Genomic DNA, 27,799 nt, shown 5'->3' on the forward strand with positions numbered 1-27,799 from the left:
CCAACTAGAATTTATATCTAAAGTAAGACGTTATTGCACTTTTACTACTACATTTACTATTTATATGTGCAACATCAAAAGAGCCTAATGGCTGCCTTGAAATGTAAGTTTGTTTAGCTAAAAACACAAAACTACAACACCAAAGAAGAAAAAAAAAAACATGTATCATATGAAATAATTAAAATAGTCTTTAACAAACTTTAACATCAAATATTACTATTGCTACAGCCATCACTGCTGCGTGAATACGTTTGGAGGAGAAAATGTAAATGAGGCGAGTCTGATTTAAATGACGAGAGTTTGATTTATCTTGAAGTCTTGTGTCTATGTTTCAGGCTCAGTGTGCGATTAGATAAGTCGAGCATATCCCCACAGCTGAAACAATGGTGTAGTCTTGATTTTGATCAAAATGGTCCAACTATTTTCTTTCTTCCTTCCTGTCAATCCTCATTTCTGCAGCGCAGTGAATTCCCATTGCATAATCTAACTTAACCTTTATGTTGTTTCTCACCCTATTACATGCTTTCCTAAGCCCCAAGTTTGAGAACAAAAACCACTGGTGCCTAACTCCCATCTTCCCCAAGTTAATGTTTCTCTCTCTCTTCCTGTATGCCCAACATCATTCCCTCCCTCTGTCTTCTTCTCCTTCGATCTCTCAAGGTACAGTATAGCTTATTCCCTAAACAATTCAGATGCCATGCTTTCTTCACTCACTTAAGAGTCTCCAAATCCCCTTCATTTGTTAAAAATTTCCCCTTCATTATTGCCTTTCGCTCCTCTTTCTTCTCTTTGTTTATTTGTTATGCAAGTCTGCGCTCAACATTTCTCATCATCTCACTCCCTACACTGTTTTTAATATTCATTTTAAGAAAGAAACCCAGTGGGGGTGACAATCGCTTTACACGCAGAACGCTTAGAGGGAAACGCACAAACTTTCTGAGACGCTGCCTTAGACAAAACAATAATGGGAGACAGTGTATCTACATTTTGCCCTTGCCTTCTCTGCACTTTTCCTCTATTATTCTTATATTTATTCTCCCCATGCATGTTGATCACCTAAAGACCAACCTTAACTTTTCCTCATTTCCCTCCTCTTTCTTCATTTCCCTCCTTTTCTCTTTGTGTCTATTTTCTTCCCTTCCTCCTGTTTCTCCAGCTTTAGTTTGCACTGCTCCCTTTAGCTTTCTCGTCAGTAATTCCTTCTTCCCTCCTTCCTTCCTCCCCTCATCTATCTTGTCTCCCGCTCTTCCTCCCACCTCTCTGTACTGCTATCCATTGACAGATATTGAGTTTTCCCTTCATGTTGCTGTCATCACCTCTTGCTTATCATGCTCACTCTTTTGCAGCTATAATAGCAGTATGTCACTGGCTACCATGTATGCACACACACATTATACAGTGACATATACACATTAATCCATAAGATATGCTAATTAATTATATAAAAGACACATGCACACACAGACACACACACACACATTAAAACATGCACACATAACCCCTGCCCTCACTCACAGTGTTCTTTGTGTCTAATAGCTGCTAACTCATTTAGCACTTCATGTTAGCTCAACTAGATCCAATTACAGCAAGAGAGAGAGTGGAGTTTGAGTAGGAGGCCATTTAACCTCCTGACAAAGAGAAATCCAACACACTTCAATTCAGCAATATTAAGCACAGTAAGATAACTGTATAAAAAATACAGCTAAAATTAGGCATTTAAAGACACCTTTAACTGTATATAAAGTTAAAAATAGTAATGATGTAACATAATAGTAATAAATCACTATGCAATCTGCAGGCAGCATTCACCACAAAGGCTCAGATTTGTGAAAAAGATCTTTAGTGTTGAATTTAACCAGTGTACAAAATGCTTGCAATTCTACCATTTCTTGTTACTTTGTTGGGGGAAAAAAAGTGCAAATGGGGGAAAAATGAGATTTCTGTCTGGATCTGTGCACAGAAATCCATGAAGCCTGAGGCAATAATGGAAGCAAAATGATCTTGACTGTGCATACAAGCAAGTGTGGCAATAACACTAGAGGGCCAACAATAAACACTTTCATTGCAAGTGCATAAAGAGAACAATGTGCGTATGCCTGAGTGTGTTTGTATGTGAAATGTAAGCGCTAAACCTACTCCTACATTGGCTCGGTTTTCGTATTATGAGTATTACAAAACAATCAACTTTTAAAAGTTCTAAAAAGTCCTCTGCTACATATCCACTTACACCCTCTCTCCCTCCGTGCACACACACACACACACACACACACACACACACACACACACACACACACACACACACACACACACACACACACACACACACACACACACACACACAAACATTTATGTATAGAAATACATTTCAGCGTACAACTTAATATATTAAAACAGAAATTGATCTCTCCAGTTATACAACGGATTAGCTAATTTAGCCTCTTAGGTATGCACTGCCTCTTTTCATCATCAAGTACTAGATTTAGGACGTGAAAATGCAATCGCTCACATTTTCTTATCTTACTGACCTATATTCACTTCTGGCTCTCCAGTATCTCTTTGAACTTTCTGGAAACATATTTCTGTCTACCCTTACAACTATTTTGTTATGTTATGTTGTTGCCGTGTGAATAATATGCCTTAATAAAACATATACCTCGCTCAGAATTGATACTACTTTGCTAAAGAAGAAGTGTTTATGAACAACAAAGTCCAGAGTGCAAAGAAAAAGACAATAATCGTTCCTTTTGTGAGGTAAACAGATAAGATCTTCTAGTGTAAGTCAGAAGTGCTGTGTTTATTTTATAATAACAATAACTCACCAGATATTAGCTTTCACTTGATTGGGTACATTGGCTGTTGTGAAATATTAAGACTTTCTTGAGTCAGTCAGTCTAACTATATCATCAAAAGTAGACACATCCTACAGTAAGACTGCAGGATTTTGTGAAGGACTTTACCTTCATCAGACTGTGCACATGCTAATCATTTTCCCCCTCTTTTTTTACTTTCATTGTCACTGTTCTTAATAATCTCCCACTCTCTCTGTTCACTGTGTTCTTTCTCCCTTTCAGTGACTGACAGCTGCTGCTGAGACTTGATCCACCCGTCTCAGTCCCTCTTGCTCTGTAATTAAAGGAATTATACATCAAGAGTCCTGTGAAATATGTATAAAAAAAGACGGGGGAATGAGCTTTGCTTAATTGCAGAGACAAGAGGATGGAAGTGATCACAGCCCAGTAGGATGCTTTTACACACAGCATGACACTATGGGAGGTGAAAAAAAAAAGTCTCAAGCAACTGGTGTGTGACTGGAGTAAAACAGTGTCTTATTAGATGGTTTTTCCTCATACATATGAGGTAGCTGCACTGGACAAAAAAACAGAAGTTTAATTTGGCAAAAACATTTTGTATATTTATGAGAGATTTTCCTGTCAAATTAAATAATAATTGCTGTTTACCTTCATTTTTCAAAGTCTAGAGTGTGGACAAACCAGATATGCAAAATCTTTCTTCAGTGTTTTGGTATCTGAAGTGCCTTCAAATTTTTACACTGGTACCTGACACAACACACTTACTTCAACGTGCCTGATTATGTGTTCTTAACTTTGAGGCATTTTCAGCGTAAATGCATTTTCGGGCATAAACACCTGTTTTTAGAGAGCTTTAGAAAAAAAGCTGAAGCATGGTCATGGCTGAGTTGAGTGTGTGACTGTTACTAAAAGTTTTTCTTAACCACAAAAGACCATGAAATCTACCTGTTTGTGCAGAAAAGCTTTGACTGTGAGTTTATAAGAACACTGCAATTTTAAGCAGTTTAAAGCAACTCCAAAGCACCATTGTGATTTCACTGAAAGTAATAATTTGAAACCTTCGGAAACATGATTTGAGTTATGAATATATGATGAGCGTTGGCAATTCAAACTGAGGTCAGTAATAAGATGTCCCTTGATTGGAGCTTGTAATCAGATGACAGATCACAAAGTTTGAATAATGGCATGATCAGTGGCTGACTATGTTAATCTGTGTCTAGAGCTAGGTGTAGGTGTAATTAACAATTGTTTTTGTAAAGTTAGGACAAAGTCTTGAGCAGTCAGTATAACATCCTCTGAAGTGACTCATGTGATGTGTACGTGTCTCTAGGCATTGTATTTTTTATTATGTTGAACATGCAAGCTGTGATCCAATAAACCCCTAAGAAAATACATGTATACACAGATATTCATGCACACAACACACACTCTACAACTCTCTTTTCATCCTACCTTGGATCTTTTTGAATAGAGTCAATAGAAGGTGAACGCTGCAGGCTGCCTTCGGGCGGCAGAGCTGGTCCTGACTTGCTGTAGGGTGATTCCACCACTGAAGGGCAGTACTGCAGGGTACGGTAGGGGTCAGCCACATAGGGATCTGAACCATATACATCTCCGCTACTGCCACTCGAGGTGTAGCCTGGCCCAACTGTGGCATAGTTGTTGGTCCCGCCGCGGTTGTAGTTTCCTGTTCCTGTGCCGTGACTTCCAGTGCGCTGCAAAGGGGCGGAGTCGACACCAGGGGAGGAGGGTGCTATGGCAGGAAAGTAGGGACAGAGGACATAACTTAGGTCACGGACCTGATCATGGATACGCATGGTCAGGTCTACAGTGGAGAGTGAATGAGGGAAGAGGAGGAGAGAAGGGCAAGGACACGAGCACAGGAGAGGAAGGACAGAAAAGCAAACACAGCGATGAACAGTCATTTGGAAAAAACTCCATATAGATAAAAAAAAACATATTGGCCTTATTCCCATGATTAAAAGAAAGAGATTATAATCTAGTAAGATAAAAATAAACACATGAAATACTATATCATAAATCTATTGACAATTTAACACAATTCTTGATAGCTGTACAACAGAAATCACTGTAAATGCCTGTTTTTGTCAAAGCCCGTTCAATCCTACAGTGCCAACAGCACATTAAAAATGGTTGTGGAGTAGTTCTGTCCCCATGTTTAAGACAGTGGCGAGGAAAAAAAATAATTTTGACAATGAGAGACTGCAATCATTGTTAGAGTTGTCACTGAAATGACACACTACTCCATTAGTCTGCAATAAAAAATGTAAACTTTGCTCTAGTTTATGCGAGGGAAAGGATGAGTCCACACACTTTGAGAGATCATGGTGAAGTCGCCCTGGTGATGAAAAAGGACTAAAAACATACATAAAATGTATAAATAAAACAACAGCAAGACATCTCTCTTTGGAGTGACTTTGAAATTGAATTGGGATTTGCTGGAGGGTGTAAGCAGCCTTCAGGGGCACAGTAGCTGTCACCTTCCTTCCCTGTTGCACTGAAACGGTGGAGTGGTGATATATCAAGGTGTTAATGTGAGTCTGGGGGGCTCATTTCTTTGGCTGTAAAAACACTGAGACAGACCGTGTAAGGGGGGGGATCCATCTTATCCATCATTAGGACCAAGGTATATGCAGACTGAAAACAGCACGTGAAAAACACCATAAACACATTCTTCAAGGAGTAAGCAATAAATCACAGAGCCTTGTAATCGATATGGGGCCGTATGATTGACTTAGGCTTTAACATAGGCCAATGAACCTCCAATCACAAACAGAATTAGCCTTTAAAACCTGCCTGGATGAGGCAGACTAAAACTCCCCATATAAGCATATAGAATCCTATGCATTCCATATAAACAGATGACAAGGAGCGTTTACATTTATAGCCAGAGCACAAATTAACAAAAGACTGGAGGTTGTGTGGATGTGAGAGTGTGCTGAGGCTGAGTGTCTTATCGTTACGTGACCAACAAACTTGCTCTTTAGCACTGTCTCGAGTGCTGGCATTTACCTGACCTTCACAACCCTCTTATCACTCTCTTTTTCACCTCCATTTCTCTCTCGCACACTCACACAAACACACACCCGTGCATCTGATCTGCCCGACCTATTTTGTACACAAGGCTGACGAAACCATTCCTTTAACAATCCTATTCCATATTCTTGAACTGAACTTTTTCAAACAATTCTGGAGAACTCTATGAGCGGCCCAAGAAACCTTAGGGATGACGTAATCACTTTAGCATATTTTTTATCTCTTGACTCTAAACAAACTGGGTACATTTTCTGACTCTGCCAAGAAATGCCAGTGATAATAAGGCTATATGAGCTAGGGTCATGCCAATGGATACTAATAGCCAATCGCTGGCCAAGAAAAGCAACGACTGCATTAAAATCAATATTATCATTAATATTATTAGAGTAATGTGAAATTTTATATGCCTCGCTATAATTTCATGTGGTCATCTTTGCATATAACCATCATGGGTGACACAGACATGCATGAGCATTTGAGTATAGACAAGTTTGTGTTTGGATGCCTGCACTCTTTAAAATGAATGTGCATGTGAGGAGCATCATCATTTAAAAATGAGAGAAAACAGAAGAAGGGCTTTGGTTTGATTTTCCAGTTATTTTTGTTTTTTGACTTAATATCGTTTCAGCTGCTCAGCTTGGATTTGTCAACTTCTGGTTACCACTCATACTTTTTTTGTATTTGGGCCACATAGCATGCATTATGGAGAATGGACAGCACCACCTTAACGAGTGCACACTGACTAAATCCTTTGCCCGCCCCAGCAGCAATTTTGTCAGTTACTGGCAATCCAACTAGGGAAGACAGGGCGATTGGATCACAATCCTAGTGCGCGCTGATGCCCCAAATTTGACAATCCAAAGAATTAGGCAGGAAAACAGTGGACGAGTCCAGGGGAAAGAAAAGGCAGCAGCTGAGAAAGCTACATTTTAGAGAACAAAGTCAGTCAATAAAGGAAAAAGAAAAGAAATGCGAGGCAATGGAGGGAGCACATACAACAGAGGGTATAGGAGGGTAATGAAGCAGCATTATTCCCATCAGAAGCAAATCCCAGACTTTTCTGTACTCTTAAAATTGTGTCTGCGGTGTGTCTGTCTTTCTGTCTCATTAGTGTCCGGGTTTTATACTAACACCACCAGTGTCAGTGTGCACTCACCGAGAGACTTGACAACCAGACAGGACAAACCTCAGAGCAAAAGAGGGGGTGGAAGAACAGTGAAAAGAAGGAAAAAATGTCATGTCAAATTATTTTTATAGCCTGTGCTGTGACCACTAAAAAGGAGTGTCCTTGGTTATAAGCTAAAAAAGTAAAGGAAAAAGGAACAAAATCAAGAATGATAAAGAGAGATGGTTGGGAACAAAGAACAGAAAGAATCCTCCCAAAATGTCCTGCCAAATCACTGTTTTAGCCGCTCCTTTTGTTTTCATACTCTGTTACAGTACTTTGTATTCTGCTTCCCCGTGCCTCTTTATGCAATTCATTTTCCTACTCACACAATCTTTCCCTCTACACTCTGCGCTCTCTTCTTAAACTACTCTAAGTAAATGGTATGCTACTGAATTTATGATTTGCTCAGTTAATGGTGTGGTCTGAGTGATGGATTGACCTCTGGGGCCAATACTGCCTGCCAAATCAGGATGTGGGTGCCTGATTTATGCGTGTGTATCTTTGTATTTGTACACCTGTGTTTTTTCTCGTGTTCCTTACTTTTGAGAGCAAATTGGGACTTTAGACTGTTGAAGTAATTGCATTTTTGACCAGAAAATGAAGTCATTCGGGACCTGAATGTAAGAATAAGATCTGTTGAGGTTAGATTTAAGCATATAATTGAACGTTAACGTTTAAAGGTATGGAATAAACACAGTGTGAAAGGGTGTGTCTATCATGAGTTTGCTGAAGACCAGCAGAACGCAACTTACAGGGGTGTTTCATGAAATATTAAACAAATCACGAAACATGTGGTGTTGTGTATACCAGATACGCACACACACATGCACTTTCCACTAACACATCTCACACCTAACGCTCTGGCAGCGTGAAATTGTGTTTGAGAGGAAATAAAAAGGCGGGTGTGTCTTTGTATTCCCTTGCATCGGCATAGAGTAAACAAATTGCGGCTGTGCTCCTGCTGGCAGATTAGCGACGGAAAGGGAAACTCTATTAGTCATTTGACACAGTGATACCTCTGCAATTAGCCAGTCGGCTGAGGGGCCGCCTCACTTGATTTTATTTTCTTGGGCTGCTGCAACTAGGAAAACCTTTCTGAATGCACAAGAGATGGAGGAAAGGGAAAGGGAGAGAGGGAAAAAACTAGGGGATAAAACCAGCACTTTAAGCTTTCCATATCCATCTAAACTTCTTATTCTTTCATCTCTGCTTCAGTTTCTTTCAACTGTACTCTGGTCACTATCGTGTTTCCTGCATCAATTCCTTGCCCTTTTCTCTTTCTTTGCTTTTTTCCCAATTCTCCAGATCTATCACTCTCTGCCTTTACCTCCATCCCTCTTTTAGCTCGTAGATTTCTTCTGAAACCTCCCTTTTGATTTACCAACCTCTCCCTTTTACCGTAGCTTACTCCTTCTCTCATTCCATTTTTGTCAGTCGTCCTCTCATCATCGTTTCATTTGATGTTTTGTGTTCCTCTTCTTCCCTAACAAGCGTCTGTCTTTCTCTTTCCTTCCCTCCCTTCACTGTCGTTCTAGTAGACTATGTGATCAGAGCTGAGGACATGTCCTTTCTCTCGACACGCTTCACTGCTCAGCACGATTACACAAAGCCCCATCAGTACAGTCTCTATCTCTCTCACATACACACGCTCACACAGACATCGCCGTCATCACACACACATGGATTACTAAATGTGCCAGTGATTGACTTAGACTGAACATGCATGCCTGTAACGCATCTTTTTCTAATGCTTTAAGGTCATTTACCAACATGCACATGCAACCTTGGCTTCAGCAGCCATGGAAGAAGCACATTTCCAAAGATAAATACACACACACTCACACGGACACAAACACACATCCTGCTTGGATGTGAAGGAGAGTAAGGATTAGTTTCTCCCTCTGTTTATCCCTAGGAGAGCCTCCTGGCCAACACACAGCTCTTGATGTTCCTGAGCTCCTAAACACTGGAAGACCGACACCCCCCTACCCCTACACACACACACTCACAAGTGCTCTCCCTTGCACTTTCAGTATTAAGTGTACAGCTTTTTATAGTGTTGAAGCTGTAGGATACTTGTTTCCATGACTAAAGGTGCCATGTCTTTCAAGAATCATGCTGGCTGGACACAGCAGGACTCCAGGATGTTGCTAATTGTTCGTGCTGTGGATGTACAACGGTTGAAATGATAAAATAAGAGAATATTTTGTTTGTATTTATAGGTGATATACACCACTATACATGACACCCTTATAATCATAGTTGCAGTTGGTTTGTAATTTCTTGTAACTGCTCTGATGATAAACGAGTAGCTAGCTGCTTTTCATTTAAACAACAGTTAGCATGTTGTAGCAACTGAAAGACTGCTATACTAAAATTAAATATACAGTGATACCTCTGTCTAGGGTATTTAAAACGTTTTAACGTTTGTTAAAGATTGCAGATTATTTTGATAATGAGAAAAATCTGACTTTAGACTTCTGTGTGTCTACAATAACTCATGTTCGTGGACAAAAATTATAAAGGAGAAACTGTTGACTAATTGACTTGATGACCACCATAGCTGGTGGCAGGTGGAATTCGGTGGAAGTGACAAGTTAAAGATGGTAAGGTTTTCATTGGGAGTGACCAAGAGGGACAGGATTAGAAATGAGTCCACCCTTTGACAAAGGATGTTAAAGGTGGAACTACCAGGCAGGAGGAAAAGAGGAAGACATGGAGGAAGTGAAGGCGGACAGAGAGTTGAGAGAGGGTTGGCGTGACAGAAGCGGTTGTAGGAATAGGGTGACATGGAGGGAATCTAAAGTGAGCAGTCAAAAGCAGACAAGGCTGAAAGCCAGATAACGAAAAGATAACCCAGACACACTTAACTTGCTTAGTAAAAAGACGAACCAATAAATGTTTGTGACTTCATGCATAAAGAAATGGACTGAGCAAACTTGTATTAAAATTAAACTACAAAATAGCTGGACTTCCAGTTTAACTGATCATGACTTACTTATTTGAATTTGACCAATATTAATAAGGTAGTAAGAGGGGCGGCTAAAAGAAGACGTACTAGATCATTGTCATAGACTTTGCAATGATTATCATACCTTTGTGAGGATATTTGACAAGAACGTGTTATGGTAGGGAAAATACGTCAAAGTGCAATGAATACCACTTAAAAACAATAAACAATGGATCAATAAAACATAAAAAAGCATCAAACACGTGATTTCATGAAGACAATCAGTGTTGTGTGGGCTGTGTTATCGATGATGACAAAAAATGTTTTGTTTTACAGTTATGAATAACTGCTGATAAAACTGAGAATATGCTAATCGCTACTGTAAGTGTAAACTGAGTAAGCATGTCACAGAAGCATGTGTGTAGCTTTGTGTTCCTGTGCATGCCTTGGGTTTGCAAGGACTGGCGTTTTTGTGTCTGTACATACTTAAAAACGAGCACTTTTAACACATGTGTGGAGTGTTTTGTGAGTGGGTCTGTGGGGCAACTACTTTGAGTTATATTTAGGAAATGCCATATGTCTTCCCGAAGGAAAGCATTTTGTGCTGATCTTGTGAGTTATCAGATGCTCTGAGCTTGCAATTAAAACTTTCTGAGACTTCAGCAAAACCTCACTTTAAATACAAGTTTAAGCTATGATAAAAGTCACCTGGATTCCACATATGGACTGAGCTTTTATCAACAGCAAGTTCAACAGCGCTAGTTAAACGTACTGTAACAATTCAGTTTATCAGTTTGACAGGCATTGCTGCGCATAATATTCATATGATAATCCTGAAAAAATAAATCCATTTTCACTTTTCTTTTTTCCTCACCTCCTTTTTTAAGTCCGTTTTTGTTTTCTTGGTTAATTAAACTGAGATTAGACATTGTCTTTCAAAAGAGAGCTGGCTGCAGTATGACAGTCTGGGCATTTAACCAGAACAAATGTTTTCGCAATGGAGTAAACATCACATTATAAGTAAGTGCAAATTCACACATCTTTCTTTACTGGTGTTGAAAAGGCAGTAGGTCCATTAACAATCCAACAGGATCACGGGCCAAGCTGAAATTGATCTTGGCCAAACAGACCTAATCTAACCTGGCGACAGAGAAATCCTGCTGGAGTGACACAATAAAGTGACTGGGGAGAAGCCAGAAAGTTTAACAATACTGCAGCACTTTAATTTTATGCTACAAGGATTTATCAGGCAATAACTATTGTACTACACATTAGTAGGGGATGCCGTGACCAGATTTTTGATTCAAGCCTAGGGACTGTGCATCTTCAATACAGCATCTATTCTGATACTTATTTGAGCACTAACATTAAGAAGATGATGTAAATGATGTAAACAATACACTGTTACAGTTACGGGAACTACAAAGAAACTTATTCTAGTTAAGATTGAACAGAGGTGATGCTTCTTTTGCCTCATAAAAAACATTTGGGAGAATCCGGACTGCAGGGACCACACGAAGCCAAACATAAGCAAGTTTTATTTTGTCCTGTCATCAACTTGTGGAAAAACCGTTAATTAGTGACAGCTGATATTGACCTTCCACCAGCAAAATGTGTTATTTTTAAAAAAGTAAAAGTGATGATCATGCCTCTTGGATGTTCTGCACAGTTTGTTCAGACACTTTGATTCTCACTCTTAGATGCATGCTTGCAGGGTAGACCCTTGCTATCATTAAAAACAGCAGTGCTGCAATGCTAGCAGACTAAGGTGAATATGGAAGAGTTCAGTAACAAGCTTTGATCAGCTCAGACGACTTGTTTTAAATCGAAAGTGTTCTTAGTGTTTGTTTGGTTTTTTTGTTGTTTGACTTTTGTGCAAATTTGATTTTATTAATAACAACCATCATGTTTGAGTATAAGGATGTTCATAAGTGCACTTCGGACAGCCTAGTTTGCAAGCTGATGAATTACTTTGTCCTTGTATCATCAGATCTATGGCTGTACATCATGGACACTCAGGTGAAGACAGGATCTGAGCTATCAAATGATCACCACCTGGCAGTGAGTTGGATCAGATGGCATGGGAAGACGCAGGACAAGCCTGGCATAACCAAGCATATATTGCAAGTGCGTTGGGATTGCATGGCAGAGGCCCGTGTCTGGGAGATTTTCCAGGTATGTTCCAGCCGCTTCCTATCCAAAGACTCCAAGAAGGCAAAGTACTTTGACAGTCAGAACCGGCTCTCTGGCTCGCTATGTAACATAAAAGGAATATATTATGCCCTCCCTTAACAAATTAATGTGAGTCTTCCACATTCCCAAAATGTGTATTTCAAAATTTAGCTCAAAACACCCCATATAATTCTCCCTGTTGTAACTTTATAGTGTTTGTTCTCACTCAAGAAAGATATACAACAAAGCATTGTTAGTTGAATTGACAAAAACCTAAAACCTCAATCACACCTAACAGTTTTCACTAAGGTGGTTATTCGTTTCTGGATGCGCTTACATAAACGGGGACATCTGATGAACCAACTGTGTTCTGCCTGCCTCATTACATTATCTAGATTGTCAGGTAATGAAGTTCAATAAAGAATATAAAAAATAAAATGGCGAAAGGAAAGAGTGTTGCTGCAAATAAGGCAAGAGGACAATGCTGCAGAAAATAGCTGTGCTGTGAATTCATGGGTTAATATATTTATTTTACCACTCAGTGCTCTCTCAGCAAGGCAATTTATTTCATATATGACAGCTGCACATTAGAGTTATAAAACTTTAAACCTGATCCTCTTAAACATTACCGGCTATTCAGTGCATTGAGGTCTGATGCAGTCCCATAGCCTAATGAAGAATGTATTAAACGTACTCCTCCAGCAGAAAATTACTGTTGCACTTTACACGGTGTTGTTAAAAGATTCAGTGATAATGTGGCATATCATAGCAGACTTCAAAACACAAATCGAAACATAACTTTCTTTGGATGAAGTATCTATTTAGCATAAGTAGGCCATGTTAAAATGAAGCCACATTTGTGACGCTTAAATTAAAAAAGCTACATAGTGGGCAAGTTAGTTAAGGTTAATAACTGTGATTGTGGTCTTGTTAGTAATTATGCAGTGTACACTCCTATTCACATTCTTTAAAATACAGGCAGCCGCCAGTGCCTCCTGTTAGCTACCTAGTAGATACACCTATGGGATAAATTTGAAAATCCTAGGTATTTTCAGAAAACCTAACCTCTGCTCTCTGACCTTGAGGTCAAACTGGCCCCAAGATTAGTGTAAATGCACCTATGGCATTGATTTCAAAATTCTTCTCGAGTTATCACATTCACAAACTTGCGTGTTCACGCTGCCCACCCGCCTGCCAGGTGGAGTGACGACAAGACAGCTTTTGACAGTCGAGGGGTAAAAAGTTAATAAGCTGTTAACAGGTGTTTTTCAATAAGTGTGTTTATGTTTTTTACACAAACAGTCCTACCTGTATTACTGCATGTAAACAGTCATCATATAAGGACTTACAAATATCTAGTATCTATTATGAGGACATTATATAAAGTGTTACCCATCATACCAATTTTTGGTGTCTTTTTAAAAGGCCAAAAAATCTTTAAATCTTAAATATCAATTAAATAAGTTTGATTAAACACACATAAACACACAATTCAAGTGGCCGTGACTACTATAACAAGCCACATTGGGGAACTAAGGAATATGTGCCAGATGAAACTGAGCTTTCCTTTCTCTTCTTTCTTTTCAGGGATCTGTCAGTTTCTCTGTTAAAGAGAAGCCCTAAACTGCCTTGTGCTCAGGTCGAGATATACTCAGTAACAGTACTCTCTCTTCACTTCTTTGTCTCCCCCCTCCTCTCTTGGGTTTCTTTTCTTTCTCTCCCTCATCTCGCTTCTCCATCACTCTCTTGCTTCTATCCCCCTCATTAGGATGTCAGATCTCATTACAGAAGAAAAACAGCCGATTTAAAGGAGAAAGCAGATTGGTTTAATGGTTTGATGCAAATCCCTTCTCGTATTTTTTTCTTTCCTTTTACTGAGCATGTTTATGTGTGCAAATTCACACTGGAGAAAGGAACCAGTGCCACGGTGCTGCATATTCAAGCAAAAATAATCATGCTTTGCAAAAAACTTCACAACAAGCAAACAAACACACACACACTTGCACTTATGTAACAGACCAGAGTTGATCCCTTGTCCCAGGAACTGAATACATTTCAGTTCTGAAACGTAATGAGGAAAAAAAGTTTTGAACACTGCAGTATTTCCAGATAAGACTACAACAACGACATGAAATTACTGTCTGTCATGCTTAAAAATAGGAGCTAGAAGTTGTAAGGGACTACAGTCCATTAGACTAAAATTATGCCAAGAATTGAAAATACATGACATAAAATGGACATAGATATAAAGTGTATTAGAGATATTTAAAATGCATAATGTCTATGTGAATAACACCACAGCAAAATATAGTGTAGAATATAAATAAGAAATATTTGCCAAATGCAGTGCACCGTCCACACTGTCTGGTTAACACAAGACAAACTTTTATTATATACACTTAAGAAATGGGGAATGTGAGATTACAGTTTTTACACTGACTGAAATTTTCTGTAAAATGTATTTAAAGTAAAAAAAAAAAAAAGTGTATTCACTTTTATTCATACAGCCTGGCAGCATTTGGTTGTCTGGATCTGCAAGCTGTTCAGAAAATATAACTTTGTTTTTACTGTGGCTTAGTGACTACTGATTGTCTGAATTTGTATCTGTCTCTTCTAAAGATATGTTAAGGATAGATGTTAAAATATAAACCATCTCTTATCAACTGCAATAGATCAACCTTGAGAAATAACAGCTACACTGAATCCAGCCATTCTCACAGTCACCACTTGAGCTACATGCAGGCCTAATGTTAAGCTATTAAAGAGAAAAAGAGCCACAGTCATTCAGAGACCCTGTTATTCCCAATGGTCAGAGTCATTAATACAAGTCAAGATAGCTTTTATGAGATAAAGAGGGAAAGTACAAAGACAAAAAAGTAAGCGCAAATGCAGAAGGGAAGGACGAAATGGCAGAAAACAAGGAGAGGTCAGAAAAAAGGAAAGAAAAAACAGACAATACGGGCATAAAACAACACGAGGTAAAGATTTACATTCTCCTCTTAATTAGTAGAGATGATAGATGAGACAGAGGAACCAAAAAAACAGTCAGAATGGTAAACATATTTGTAAAGAGAAAAGGGAAATCATTGCAAGCAGTAGGAGAGATCACAACATCATTAAGATAATGGAGAAAATGAGACTGATGTTACAGAAAAAGGAAGCGATTGTAAATTAAGACAGGAAAGCATAGTGACAAGTGAAGCGTAGGCTGATTTTAGAAACACAATCTCTTGTGGGAAAATATACCAGCATGTAGGTGTATTCATGTGTGCGCTGGAGAAGATGTGGCCATGCAGGAATAATCGTTTAAAATAGGCCGCATTAACCTGCAGCCCTCTGGGGCACTGGCCTGGTTTAATCCAAGAATGAAACACTACACATCACTGCCTGCACACATGCATGCAAAAACACGCAAATACACACTCATAGTTGCTATACATAGCGTTGCGCTGTGTAGATGTAAAAATAATGAAGAGGCTGAGACAGTAGCAAATCACTGAAAAAGAGTGTGTAGATGTGAGAGATGTTTGATCAGGGGGTGACACATGTAGTGGAGGTTTAGTAAAAGCTTTTTTATTTTTCCTTCAGTTATATTAGCCACAGTGACAGTGCTGTTAATGCAACACTCACAGCAACAATTAATGTAGTGCTGAAATGAACTGAGCTAGAAGACTTGAGAGCTGTGGAAGCCAAGTAGACAGGTTTACCAATTACCAACATTTTAAACTCAACCTGAGTGAACTGTCAAAGTGTGCTGTCAAATAGCTGTCCGCTGTGCTGGGAGACAATGGCTTCCTGAGACTACAGGTCTGTTGGTTTACTGCAGTGTTGGACATAAAATAAGCCATCAGGCTAGCAGCGTATTTTGAAAATCGACAACATTCTGGCAAAAGTTTGCCACAATGTAACTAACTTAGTCATAACTCTAACATTTTACCTTCTAAAATCATTTGAACTATAGATCAGAGGCCACCGTATATCCACTTTACTCGCTTCTTCTTCATGTCCTGTTTGTTCCTAATTCGCATTTCCTTTCATGTGTCTCTTTGAGATAAAACCGGCCCAGAAAACAGTAGCTATGAAAACAGCGCACGCAAAATTAGAGTCACTTAGATGGCTTTTGTTGTACCACGTCGCTCCTCTTCATAGTTAAGTGCCCAGTTAAATAATGCTATGCCCCCTGCTCTCAGCGAATATTGTGGGCTTCATTTGACTGCCTTGTTTAAATTGGCCCTAAATTAGACTGACACTGTGCACCACACACTGTAGACCTCTGACTACAACTTTGGAATTTTTGAAGTCAAATACCCACACAAAACTGTCTCTCTTTTCTTTTCAGCAAAGGGATGACTTATAGCATTAATTACATTGATCCATGCCAGCTTAATGAACCAATAATGTGAGCTTGCCATTGCCAAGAAAAGGCACTATGACATAATTAATGACTTACCGCTCACTATGTCAGCACAGCCCTTATCAGTTCATTATGTGCCATCACTCTATGCATTATGAATCCTTATTAGACAACCTCCTTTTCACTGCACATGCTATTCACACAAATTTCTAAATACGCTGTGTAAAGGCCAAGCTTTAATTCAATAGCCCTGAGACTTCAAGGTGCTGTTAATCTTCGGTGTGTTGTTCTTGCAGTGTAGCTACAAGGGCCAAGCGCAGCAGGGAAATATTTGTGCATGAGATAAAATATATGCTCTGATGAAGGATTTAGCTCCAACAACATCAGACAATCTATTAAAACACTGTATCATTGGAGAAGTGCATTGTAAACCTCCAGTGTTACAATTAAATGCACACGGTCTAATCCACAGTCTATTGATTTTCGTAGCTGCAGTGCAAATTTCCTTTGTGAGTTTTCTCATACCCATCTATTGAAACTACAAATACAAGGCGCAGTAAATTATAGATAACACTGGATTCTCTCCGTACACTTCTGAAGCATACTTATTTAAATGATTTCTGCTTGCAAAGACAATGATATCACTGTGTGAAGCGTTCTGAATTTCACTGATTGTAATCAAAGCAATATCCCACAAGAATATGAGCAAACCCAATGACCCAACTCTGAAATGTGCTTCAAAAGCTATGCTTGGTGCTTATGGAAGATGTTCATTCCTTTTAAGTGAGTGAAACTGATGAACTCAAACTCTGGTCTAGGGTGGCATATTTACTGTCATAAATCTGACCTGAATGCTAATGATAGCTATTAAGGATCGACTCGTTAAAGACATCGACGGAGCTGTGAATGCGGCTTGAGAGACTTGGGTGTTTTTGTGTGGATATGATACCGTAATGGGATTAACATGGTATACCTAAACCCACAATGAGATAAGCTCAATGAGGTCCTATTAAAAATACACTGCTGGCAACAATGGAGAGTGAGTGAGAATGACTGTGTGAGTTCAATAGTAAATGTATCCAACTGCAGTTCATTGCGAATAAAAAAAAAGGGAAAAAAACATCCACACAGCCTATTGTGCTTCAAAAACACAATAGGCTTGGCAATGCCTTTTTCTATGCCACTTACTCTTTATTTTTCATAAAGCATTATCTCCATTTGGCTCTAGACTTGATAGAAATTCACTGGACCAACTAGACAACATACCATTCACTTTGTAGAAAAGAAAACTGGCACTGATGAGGGTTGATATATTCAGTGCAAAGGTATCTCAGTTGTTCCTGACATTGGTTAACAAGTATTATTTTTGCTTGGTGACTGATTAAAAAAAACTGGCATGGACAGATTTCCCTTTAGATACTAGAGAACACACATTTTGTCTCCTTACAAAAGTTAATTGCAGCACATTTTTGCATATTTATGTTAGACATGATCCATTATTAGCCTAGTGTCTGGCGGAAAAATAATGCATATCATAAACTATTCAAGGACAAATTCTTATATTTTAAACTATGGAAAAGCTGTTGAAGTTACACTTTATATTTAAGACATATATGGGTTGATATTCCTGAGCAGAAACACACCAACAGGCTTAAAAATGCCATCTACAAACTCAAGGACTGTTCTTTGTTGTGAGCCATCTTGGCCTTGCTCAAATACAGACATGTATTCTGAGATGCACTAGTATTTAAGGAGAATTTTTAGGTATCTATATGTGTAGTATGTATTTTTCTGAGAGCTTTTTACTTTTACTGTGGCTATATCTATCTCTACAATATATATTTCTACTTTCAAGTCCTTAGATTTTCAAATTAGGCCAGTTACTTCGCATTAAATGACTCTCTCATACAATGACTGCTTCTGCCATCCGTGAACAATTTACCATGGCGTCAAGCAAAGCACTTTGCATGACCAATAGAAATGAGGAATGACATGGAGTGGGTACATATTATACACATACACATCACTGGGTGCAGAAAGAAAAAAGACATACACAGATCGCAGATCCAAGCACAACACATATTTGGGACCTTCACTTAGCCTAGCAGGCAGAGCAGTGAATGTAACTCTCTTTGTGAAAGGGCCTTAATACATTAAATTGATTTGAACCTAAATCAATTGGAACAATAACACATAAAAGACAATCATATTGGCTTATCCATCACCGGAGCCTAATGCTAGTTAAAAACAATGAAAGAGGGAAAAGCCATAATTTATGTATAATTTATAGTTATAGCAGGAGCTGAGCTCTAAACTGATCACCAACTGGCTGAGTTGGATCAGGTGGAAGGGGAAGTTAGTGGGCAGGGCTGGCACAGCCAAATGTATTATGATGGTGTGGTGGGAGCATCTAACAGATCTTAAATTCCTACCTCCGGCAGAAGTTTGACAGCATTCCGAGGGAGACTCAGGAGACTGAGTCTACCACATGGATCATGTTCTGCACCTTCATTGAGGTGATTGCACGGACCTGTGGCCACAGGGTAGTTGATCTGTTTCATGGTTTTACAGTGTCTGAACCAGATGGTGGATGGTGGCGAAGAGAGCAGTCAAGCTGAAGAATGGGTCCTATTGAGCTTGGTTAGCCTGTGGGACTCCGGAGGCAGGTAACACGCGCGGTGTGGCTCTGGCTCAGGCAAAAATTCAGGTGTGGGAGGAGTTTGGTGAGGCCATGTAATAAGATTTTTGGTCTGCCTCAAAACAATTCTCGCAAACCGTCAGATGCCTCAAGAGGAGGAAGCAGTGGTCTGCTCACGTTAGGTAGAGTGGGAGTGGGGTGCTGCTGACTTCAAGTGAGTATATAATCAGGTGGTGGATGGAATACTTAGAGGATCTCGTCAATCCCACTGACACTGTCTGAGTCTGGGAACGAGACGGATAACTCAGATTGAGGTATCTGTTTGACTACACTTTGGTAGTCTCAGGATCTTGTCTCTGCTTTTAGTGGATGATATAATTCTGTTCACATTATCAGGTGGTGGCTTCCAGGTCGCACCGGAGTGGTTCTTAGTTTAGTATTAAACAGCGGAATTGAGAATTAGCATCTCCAAGTTTGAGACCACAGGTCTCAGTGGGAGAAGGTGGAAATGACCACTCTCGGTCAGGGACAAGTTATGATTATAATATGACATCAGGTTTAGCCTATAAAGAACTATTTTTTTGCTTCTGTCCTATACGTATATCTCACAGAAGTTAAATCAGTACTTCAACTCACCTCAACTTCAGCCTTTTTCTTACCTACTGAAAACAAAATTAAGGCCAGAGAGCCACACAAACAAGCCCAATACCTAACCAATAAGAACGAGACCCTCTGTGGATTGGCTAGCTGCTTTTCTGAATCTCCCTCCAAAACATTTCATATAAAAAGCTTGCCACTGAAATGCAACGTTGTGCTTTTCCAAAAGCCAGCATCTTGATTTACCCTAAACCAGTTGATCTTCAACACTAGACCTCTGTGTGGCTGTAACTTTTTCTCTTTCTCCTACTCAGCAGCTATTCCAAGGCTATGTGACTATAGCGCACTTCCTTTCTGCTGAACAGGTGAATATTGAAAATACAAATGGCTTAAATCTAACACAGTTTTAAATTACACCTCTTACCAGCTGGTTACAGTCACCATCAAGGTCAAAACCTGGATTTTATTACCTACCTTTACTCCTTCACTAAATGTTTTTTGCCTCACTTTATAGAGAAAGTGGGTGCCCTTGTTTTCCATAACATACTCTTAGTCACTTGTCAGAGATGACTTTTTTGCTACCTGAGTTTATTTACCTTAAACACAGTTTCAGAGTTCAGGGCTTAAACTCTAAAATGTCTAAGCCACACGAAGTAGAAACAAAACAAAACATGAAACTGCATTGATGATACAATTTGATGCAATGACTGCCTTACCTGTGTTGTTGCGGTAGGGCCCTGAGTCTGGGCCCTGGCTCTGGCTAAGGCTTCTCATGGGACCCTTGTTGTGATAGACACGTTCTTCATAGATCGGATCTATGTGGTGCTCTGGGGACCCCAGAGGCCGAAGGGGCTCTTGACTATGCTGACTACTGTAGGAGCCACGAGAACCTAGAGTGAAGAAAGAGGAAGTAAAAAGATGTGAGTACAACACAGCGAAAAAGGAATGACAAAGTGAAAGGTAGAAAATGAGGAAAGAAGATGAGCAGGTTAGAAACAAAAAGGATGGAAAGGGTTGAGTAAGAAGTATCTGACATGTGAAAAGAGCGGTAAAATAAAGACATAAATGTGGATATGGTATTTAAACGAAAGGAAAATAAAGAAGCATATGCAGCAACAAGTCTATTTGAATTTTAGAACTGTCCATTGCCATTCTTCACCTATGCTGATGTAGACTAGTGTTGTGGGATAATTAGGACGCTGTACACAAAGTCGTTCTGAGCAACTAAGGGTTTGGTAGTGTGTGTGTTCGTCTGTCTGTGTTTGTACGACTGGTAAGGAAGTGAGAGAGTTATAGTTCAAGCAAATCAAAAGCAGAGAAAAAAATATAGAGACATATGCAGCAACAAATGAGATAAGAAGAAATATACAGATTGAGAGAGACAGAAAACAGGGAGTGATGCCTCTGCATTTCATTTTTTTTAATCTCCATGGAACACATTGCTGTTCGTCAGCTATAAAATAATGAGATGCAACCCCCCCCTTCCCCCTCTCTCCTTTGCTCTGTGTTTGGCAGGAGTCCCACAGAAAAAAACATGGCAAGGAGACATTGACAGCAGGCATTTGTTCATTACACAGCAGAACAAATGTAAGGCAAGGGGCCTCCCAATGAAGACAAGGAGACCCAAAATTAAAATTAGGCAAGGGTAGAAAAGTAGCAAAGTGGGGGAATATGAAGACAAGTCAGGAGGGTTTAGGTGACGTGGTGCGAGATAGAAATGGAAAGACATAAATAGTCATACATACACCGAGTTAGAAAGCTATGAGTGACTGAGATGGTCCAGTGGAGCTAATGTCATATCATATTACAATAGTTTTCAGTGCACTGGAAGTCGCGTGCCAAGAAAGTTACACGGGATGACGGGCCAGTGCATGAAGATTCAAACCTCCCTGTGAATCCATCATCAATTTAACACAGTCAAATACCTCAATCTGTCAGGTTATATCAGAAATCAATGCATATTAATAGACTTTGCCATCTAAGTAGGATTAAATATATGCACACCGAAGAATGAACAATCCCCTATTATCTTATTTCTTTACTATTATGGCAGATGATAAACCGCTGTTGCACCTCAACTCTGTCCTTCTTTCAGCTGTGTGGTTAACTGACTGGCCTGTTAACCTCCCAAGCCTATGAAAGGTTGGCTGCATCCCTTCATACTCTACTGGCCAGCTGTAGCCAGATGGTGAACTCAAACAGCAAGAGGACAAGGGTGTCAGCATAAGGGAAGAAAAAAGAATAATAGACACTGGAAGAACAGACATTAGAACTGCCGTGGACCCCAGGTAAAATACAGTGAATTTTACGGGGGAGGACTGAAAGACAATATGAGAATATGCATGAAAGAGTACTAATTAGAGTCATGGACACACCCATTAACAGCATGACTCATCCGAGCTCTTTCGCTTCCTCTAGTGCCTTTCATCTTTGAAGTCTTGGTGAGTTGGTTTTATTTCATTATACATTTACTCTTTGGCTCACGGGGGCCCACTCATGGAAGTACTGACCTCTTTCTTTAAAGAGGAAGAGGAACTTTAAGACAAAAATGACAGGCTGATGTAGAGAGTGAGAGAGAGAGATCCCCTCATATGATGTTTTATTCAGTAAAATATTTAAAATGAATAACAACATGCCAAACCCAACTCTGGCTCCTTGGTGAATTACAGTCCTGCCTGTTTAGTAAAAAATAGAGCAAACTACATTTTTACCTACAAAAATATAGCAAGAAGCTGCTCATTCACGTGTATACTGTAATTCCACCAAGAATGGTAGTATAGTTCTCAACGGCAGATTTAATATTAAAGATGACTGTTTCAACAATTTTTCTGAGAAGTATAAATTAAAAAATAGAACAAGACTATATATTGAATTTCCACAGCTTTGCATCTGAGTTTCTAATGTTAACCAGCAACTATTTTCAGTGCCAATAAAGCTCCGCATCTAAACCACACATTATATATTGTATGCTGCATATATTATCCTGCATTGCTACCATGGCAATATTTAGACCCAGTGAACTATATCACACCAGCCCTTCATACAAAAAGCACAGACAGTAAACGTCTTTTTTAGGCAATTTCTGTTGTACGCAGCTTAACTCTGGCATAGAGTAGGAGCTGTGAAGCTGCTAAGTACCTCTCCAAACATGCTACTCAGATGAACTCTACTGTGCTTTTCCTAGGAGCACATCATCCACTGTGATAAGCCATTTTCTGAGTAACACTATCTACACACAATTCATGGTTGGTAGGATTTTGAAAATGTGGTAACTATCAGACCTTACAGGTGAAATAAAACATGGTGCATTGCCAGCATGAATTGCCATTAAATTGTCCTCATGCAATCAACGACAATCTGGTAGTCTATGCACATGATAGCAAATTGTGTTAATTTTATGTCCCCAGTCCATTCCTGCTCACATCTTTCTTTTCTACTCCATTTAAAGCCTTCAGGAGACATGAAACCTGAGGCAATGCGTCAAGATCACAGTTACACCCTCAGGGTAAACCATGAAGGTCATGTTCCTATCACTGTAGCTCTAAGTTTAAAGAACTGATAAATTAAACTTACTCCATGTCAATCAATATTCATCTATTTTAAATTTTATGTTTCATTTTTTTGGATGAAAAAAATCAAAATACACACAGGAAAAAATGTCCATGGCAAAGGATGCTCTAGCAGAGTCACCAAGAACAACCTTTTCCTTACTTCACTCACAGTTACAATTAGATTACAAAATGTCCTTTCTGAAGTTAGTAAGAAGAAAGAAACACAGCAGATCATGAAGAAGATAAACGATTTCCTAGTGTATTGAAAGCAATGTCAATATTTATAGACCTACAGTTGGGTCTATAGATATTTGGACACTGGTCTTAGTACATGTAACCTTGGGAAACGCCAAACAGATTGTATCTTAATCTAAATCCATTTGGTACTTTTAAGAACTGGCTGCACTAAGATCAGTGTCCTTCCCTACACCCAGCTATTGCACATGCGTATTGGAAGAGATAATTAGGAATTTTATCAATTTTAAGTCATTCTTAAAGCAGGTACACAGCTGTGAGTGAAATAGCTCATAATTCTCAAATATAACTGCTGATAGCTTAGTATATTCATTCTAAAGTTTAAACTTTCTAACAGGCAGCCTCAGAGACACTGATGCCTCCTTTGAAGTATAGCCTGAGATATCAACCACAGCACAGCGATGTGCTTTTTCATAGACCGGCTAATTCAATAGATTTAAACATAGCAATTGACATTTCTAAGAACAGCAGTCTGATGCAATGAAATGTAACAATTAGACTACAAATGCTCCACTGATACGAGATACTACATCTGCAGCACAAACAGACAATCGAAGATACACTGTGAGCGATTTACTTATATCCCCTTAGTATTCATAGTACACTTAGTTTAATACGGATTACATATTTTGGAGGGTTTATGTTTTGTGCAAGCACATGAAACTATACACGACAATGCATGAATGTGTCAACCCCCACCTGCCAGACTTCCAGGTCTCTGCAGTGTAGCAGTAGCGTAGAGTTCGTGGGAGATCTTGTACTGGTCAGAAGCGTGATGAGCTGCCAGTCGTTTGGGAGACAGAGTTGCATAGTTCCCTATGCCTGAACTCATCTGCAGAGACGAGAGTTGCTGGATTGAATGGTTAAGAATACTGAGTGTGGCAGCCAAATATGTAACAGCGGGCATGGCTCGTGTTTCAGTTTGATTGGTATGGATAAAAAGTCTTTGTACTGACATGTTTTTAAGTTTCAATTGCCAAATTGGCTTTGTTCAAATGCAAAACATTTAGAAAAGGGTGTATAAATGCAAATGTCCAATCATTTTAGAGTCAAGGATGTAATTTACACAAAAATCTAAATATATAACTGAAAATAATTGCCCTGCAGCTGCCCTGTGTTATTATTTTTGTGACCAAACATCTGGTAGAATGTAAATAATATAATAGTAACACCAGCCATATGGTTTTAATGCACTGTATAACTACAGAATGTCATAAAGTTACACTTACAACAAATAACACAACTAACAATTACACATCTGTTCAATCGTTTAGAAAAACATAATCACTACTGTAGAATCAGTTAAACTGTAATGTAAATGTATAACAATAATGTAATATGTACAAAATGGATACAATAACTAAATTCATCCAAACAATCTGTGAAAGAAGTGAGGAGAAAGCTAACCCAGCTTTAACCTTATGTACATACAATCTGAATATGACACATTCCCACATTCAAAATAATAAGTATTTGTATGCATTAGTGTGAGACACCATTCAGTTATATAGCACTTGTCTAAAGTCCTTTCACTTTGCAGAAGTGAATTTATATTCCACTAAGCACAGTTGCATTTGCATTCATTATAATATTGTATAACCCGTGGTAATTTTAATGGACTTTAAATGTATGCTTCACATAAAAATCTTCTCATTTTATAGTCTATTATCACAAAATACATTTCCTTTCTGCGTGTGTCCACATTGTATAACTGTTGAATGATCTACCTGGTGAAGAGGGGAAGATGTGGAGCTGGCCCCTCCCCCTCCTGCTGTGGAATTAGGTGGAGATGCCACCCTCAGGGGGGAACCGCCCCCTCCTGCTGTTGTCACAGCAACTGTGGTGCTGAAAGACGAATGAACAAAGTAGCATCATTTGTTTGCATATATGTATATATATATATACATATAAATATATATATAAAATTCAAACAACTGATTGCTCTTCATGTTTGAGAACAATCATTTGTCATGTGTCATGTACAGGATATGTTTTTATATGCTGGCATAACGAAGCTGACAATCAACTTGCAAGACTTAAGTTTAACTTTTATATTCTTTTCTGTTTTTTTATTCTATTGCAAACCATCATCATGTGTTTACCTTATTCTCAAGCTATTTTTCAAGCCTTTTCATTATTCTAATACGGACTGTATGTCAGTATTAGCAGCAGTATATGCTCTCTACCTGTATGATTTGGCCAACCGATTAGCAGGAGACTGTTTGGGAGAGGACGAAGAAGAGGAAGGCAGCCGCTGAGTGGTAGCGTATCCTTGTGCATCAGAGGCTGATCCCAGACGTTGAAGTTTACTGGGGGAACCGGACCCTGAGCCTCCCCCTCCTGACAGAGGGGAACCCTGCGCAGGTAAGGTGGCACTGGAGTAGTAGATACCTTGAAAAAAGAGTGGAGGGAAAACACTTTAATGAACATGTAAATGTTACAGAATGACAGAGAAATGTGATCAGCCTGATAATAATGATGTGAAATAGATTTAAAATAGGTTTTAAAAAGCTGGAGATTTCCTGTGGCTGATAACTTGGTAATATGGCAAAAAAAATTATAACAGCAAAACACTGGCACAAAGGTCAAAATTTAGATTTTATTTTAAGTGCATCAGTGACACTTTCCTTAAAAAAGCTGTTTGCATATATACTGTATAATGCTTAGAATTTTAGATTTGACACATTCACAGACATTTGCCTGGATATGAGCACTCTGGGTATCATTATCAGTGAGTGATCAATTTTAACAATTAAAAAAAAAAGACTAAATGAGGATTGCAAATAAATAACCCATAACTCTGACCCCAGATCAAGGATGCACTAATAATATAATAAAGCTATTCATACTGCACATTCTAAAAATATTCTCTTAGTATCATATTTTTGGTTTCTTGGTTGTTGGTCAGTGTCTCCATATGCCATTTGTGCATATCAACTGTATGTCAGGCCTTGTCATATTATTACAAGCAAAGAAATTGGAGATGTGATAAGGCTTACCTGACCCCGGCCCAGTCTGTGATTGTTGCTGCTGGGCTGCACGGCTTGATGTCACCTGAGGGGTTGTGAGGGGAGACAGAGCAACTGAAGATTAGCATGACAGGGAGGTGATTAGTTTGGGAGGACAAACTTGAGAAGAGTTGAAGGGAGAGACGGAGTTAAGAAAATAAATGGGATGAAACGGAATAAAGAGTAGTGTTCATGAAAAAAACTTTTATGCACAATGAGTTCAGTCGAGCCTTTGAGGGTTCTTGAATGAACCTAGGGAGCGCTAGTAATGAAATCCCCACAGAACACAGAGGGATGACAAAAAAGACGCACAGACGCCGACAACGAAGTCCTCTGAGCTCAGCTGACTGAAATCATTTCTTGTAAAGCCTTGTCGCACCATCTATTAAAGGTAGAAAAAGTTATGTAGTCAACTGTATAGTCATATTTTATTATCTACAATCCATTATATTAAAATCCCGATGTTCACAATTAACACAACTAAATCTATTATTATAAACTAGTTAATGTTTAACATCTATTTACAAGGCAATTTTAATGAGAACAGTGGACCTACAGCTTGGATGGCAATATGCAGTGAACTCGCCACAGATAAAAAAGGTATGTGAGTCAAAGACAGAATATGAAAAGCCTTTTTACTCCACAAAATAGGCTGGTCTATCCATATATATTCCCCTTATTCTCCAAAGACAGTAAAGGGAGCATATGTCAGACCTTGCTGAGCCTTATATAGCCTTGTGTGTAAGTTTGAGCTGTAAAGGTGATTCAGATCCATTATTACTAGACTGACACGGCTTCAGATGTAGAAAGCCATATTATGCAATCATGCAGTTACTGAGTCACCTTGGATTGTCAGTACTGTCTATACAGTAGTTTGGCTCAGACAATCTGAGTAACTGAGTAATATATAGATGCATATCTGAAAAGAGAGATACAAAATGTATATAAATATATATTTACATTTAAATGAAAATGCATTACTTGACATTAATGTATTCTGCTAGTCCTTAGAATATTTACTTTGTCTGTTATATTTTACTGAACAGCAAAAAGACACTAAATTGCATGCAGTTAACACACGGTCTGATCATTTGATAACCAGTAGCTCACAATAGCTGAACACACTCTGGAGCTGTGTTTGTATTGAGTTGTGCTGTTTGTATTTGCAGCTGCAAAATTGTGCAGAGAAACAAAACAAAACAAACAAAAAAGCCCACTTGCTTTCTCAGCATATCTACC

General features: G+C 38.9%; 1 protein-coding gene across 3 annotated transcripts in view; it reads right to left on the bottom strand.

Moving 5' to 3' along the window:
- Positions 1-27,799, bottom strand: part of ctnnd2a (catenin (cadherin-associated protein), delta 2a) — a 249,594-nt gene that overhangs the window by 101,904 nt on the left and 119,891 nt on the right. For 2 of the 3 annotated variants that reach the window (XM_063483876.1, XM_063483874.1), the window contains exons 7-12: positions 26,552-26,606; positions 25,739-25,943; positions 25,280-25,397; positions 24,252-24,384; positions 20,463-20,636; positions 4,263-4,635 (exon numbers count right to left, since the gene is read on the bottom strand). In XM_063483876.1, the coding sequence (XP_063339946.1) occupies positions 4,263-4,635; positions 20,463-20,636; positions 24,252-24,384; positions 25,280-25,397; positions 25,739-25,943; positions 26,552-26,606 (1,058 nt within the window). The remainder of the gene's footprint in view (positions 1-4,262; positions 4,636-20,462; positions 20,637-24,251; positions 24,385-25,279; positions 25,398-25,738; positions 25,944-26,551; positions 26,607-27,799) is intronic. The other variant, XM_063483875.1, reaches the window with a different exon arrangement.

This window comes from Pelmatolapia mariae, linkage group LG9 (genome assembly GCF_036321145.2).
Source record: "Pelmatolapia mariae isolate MD_Pm_ZW linkage group LG9, Pm_UMD_F_2, whole genome shotgun sequence".
Classification (NCBI taxonomy): domain Eukaryota; kingdom Metazoa; phylum Chordata; class Actinopteri; order Cichliformes; family Cichlidae; genus Pelmatolapia; species Pelmatolapia mariae.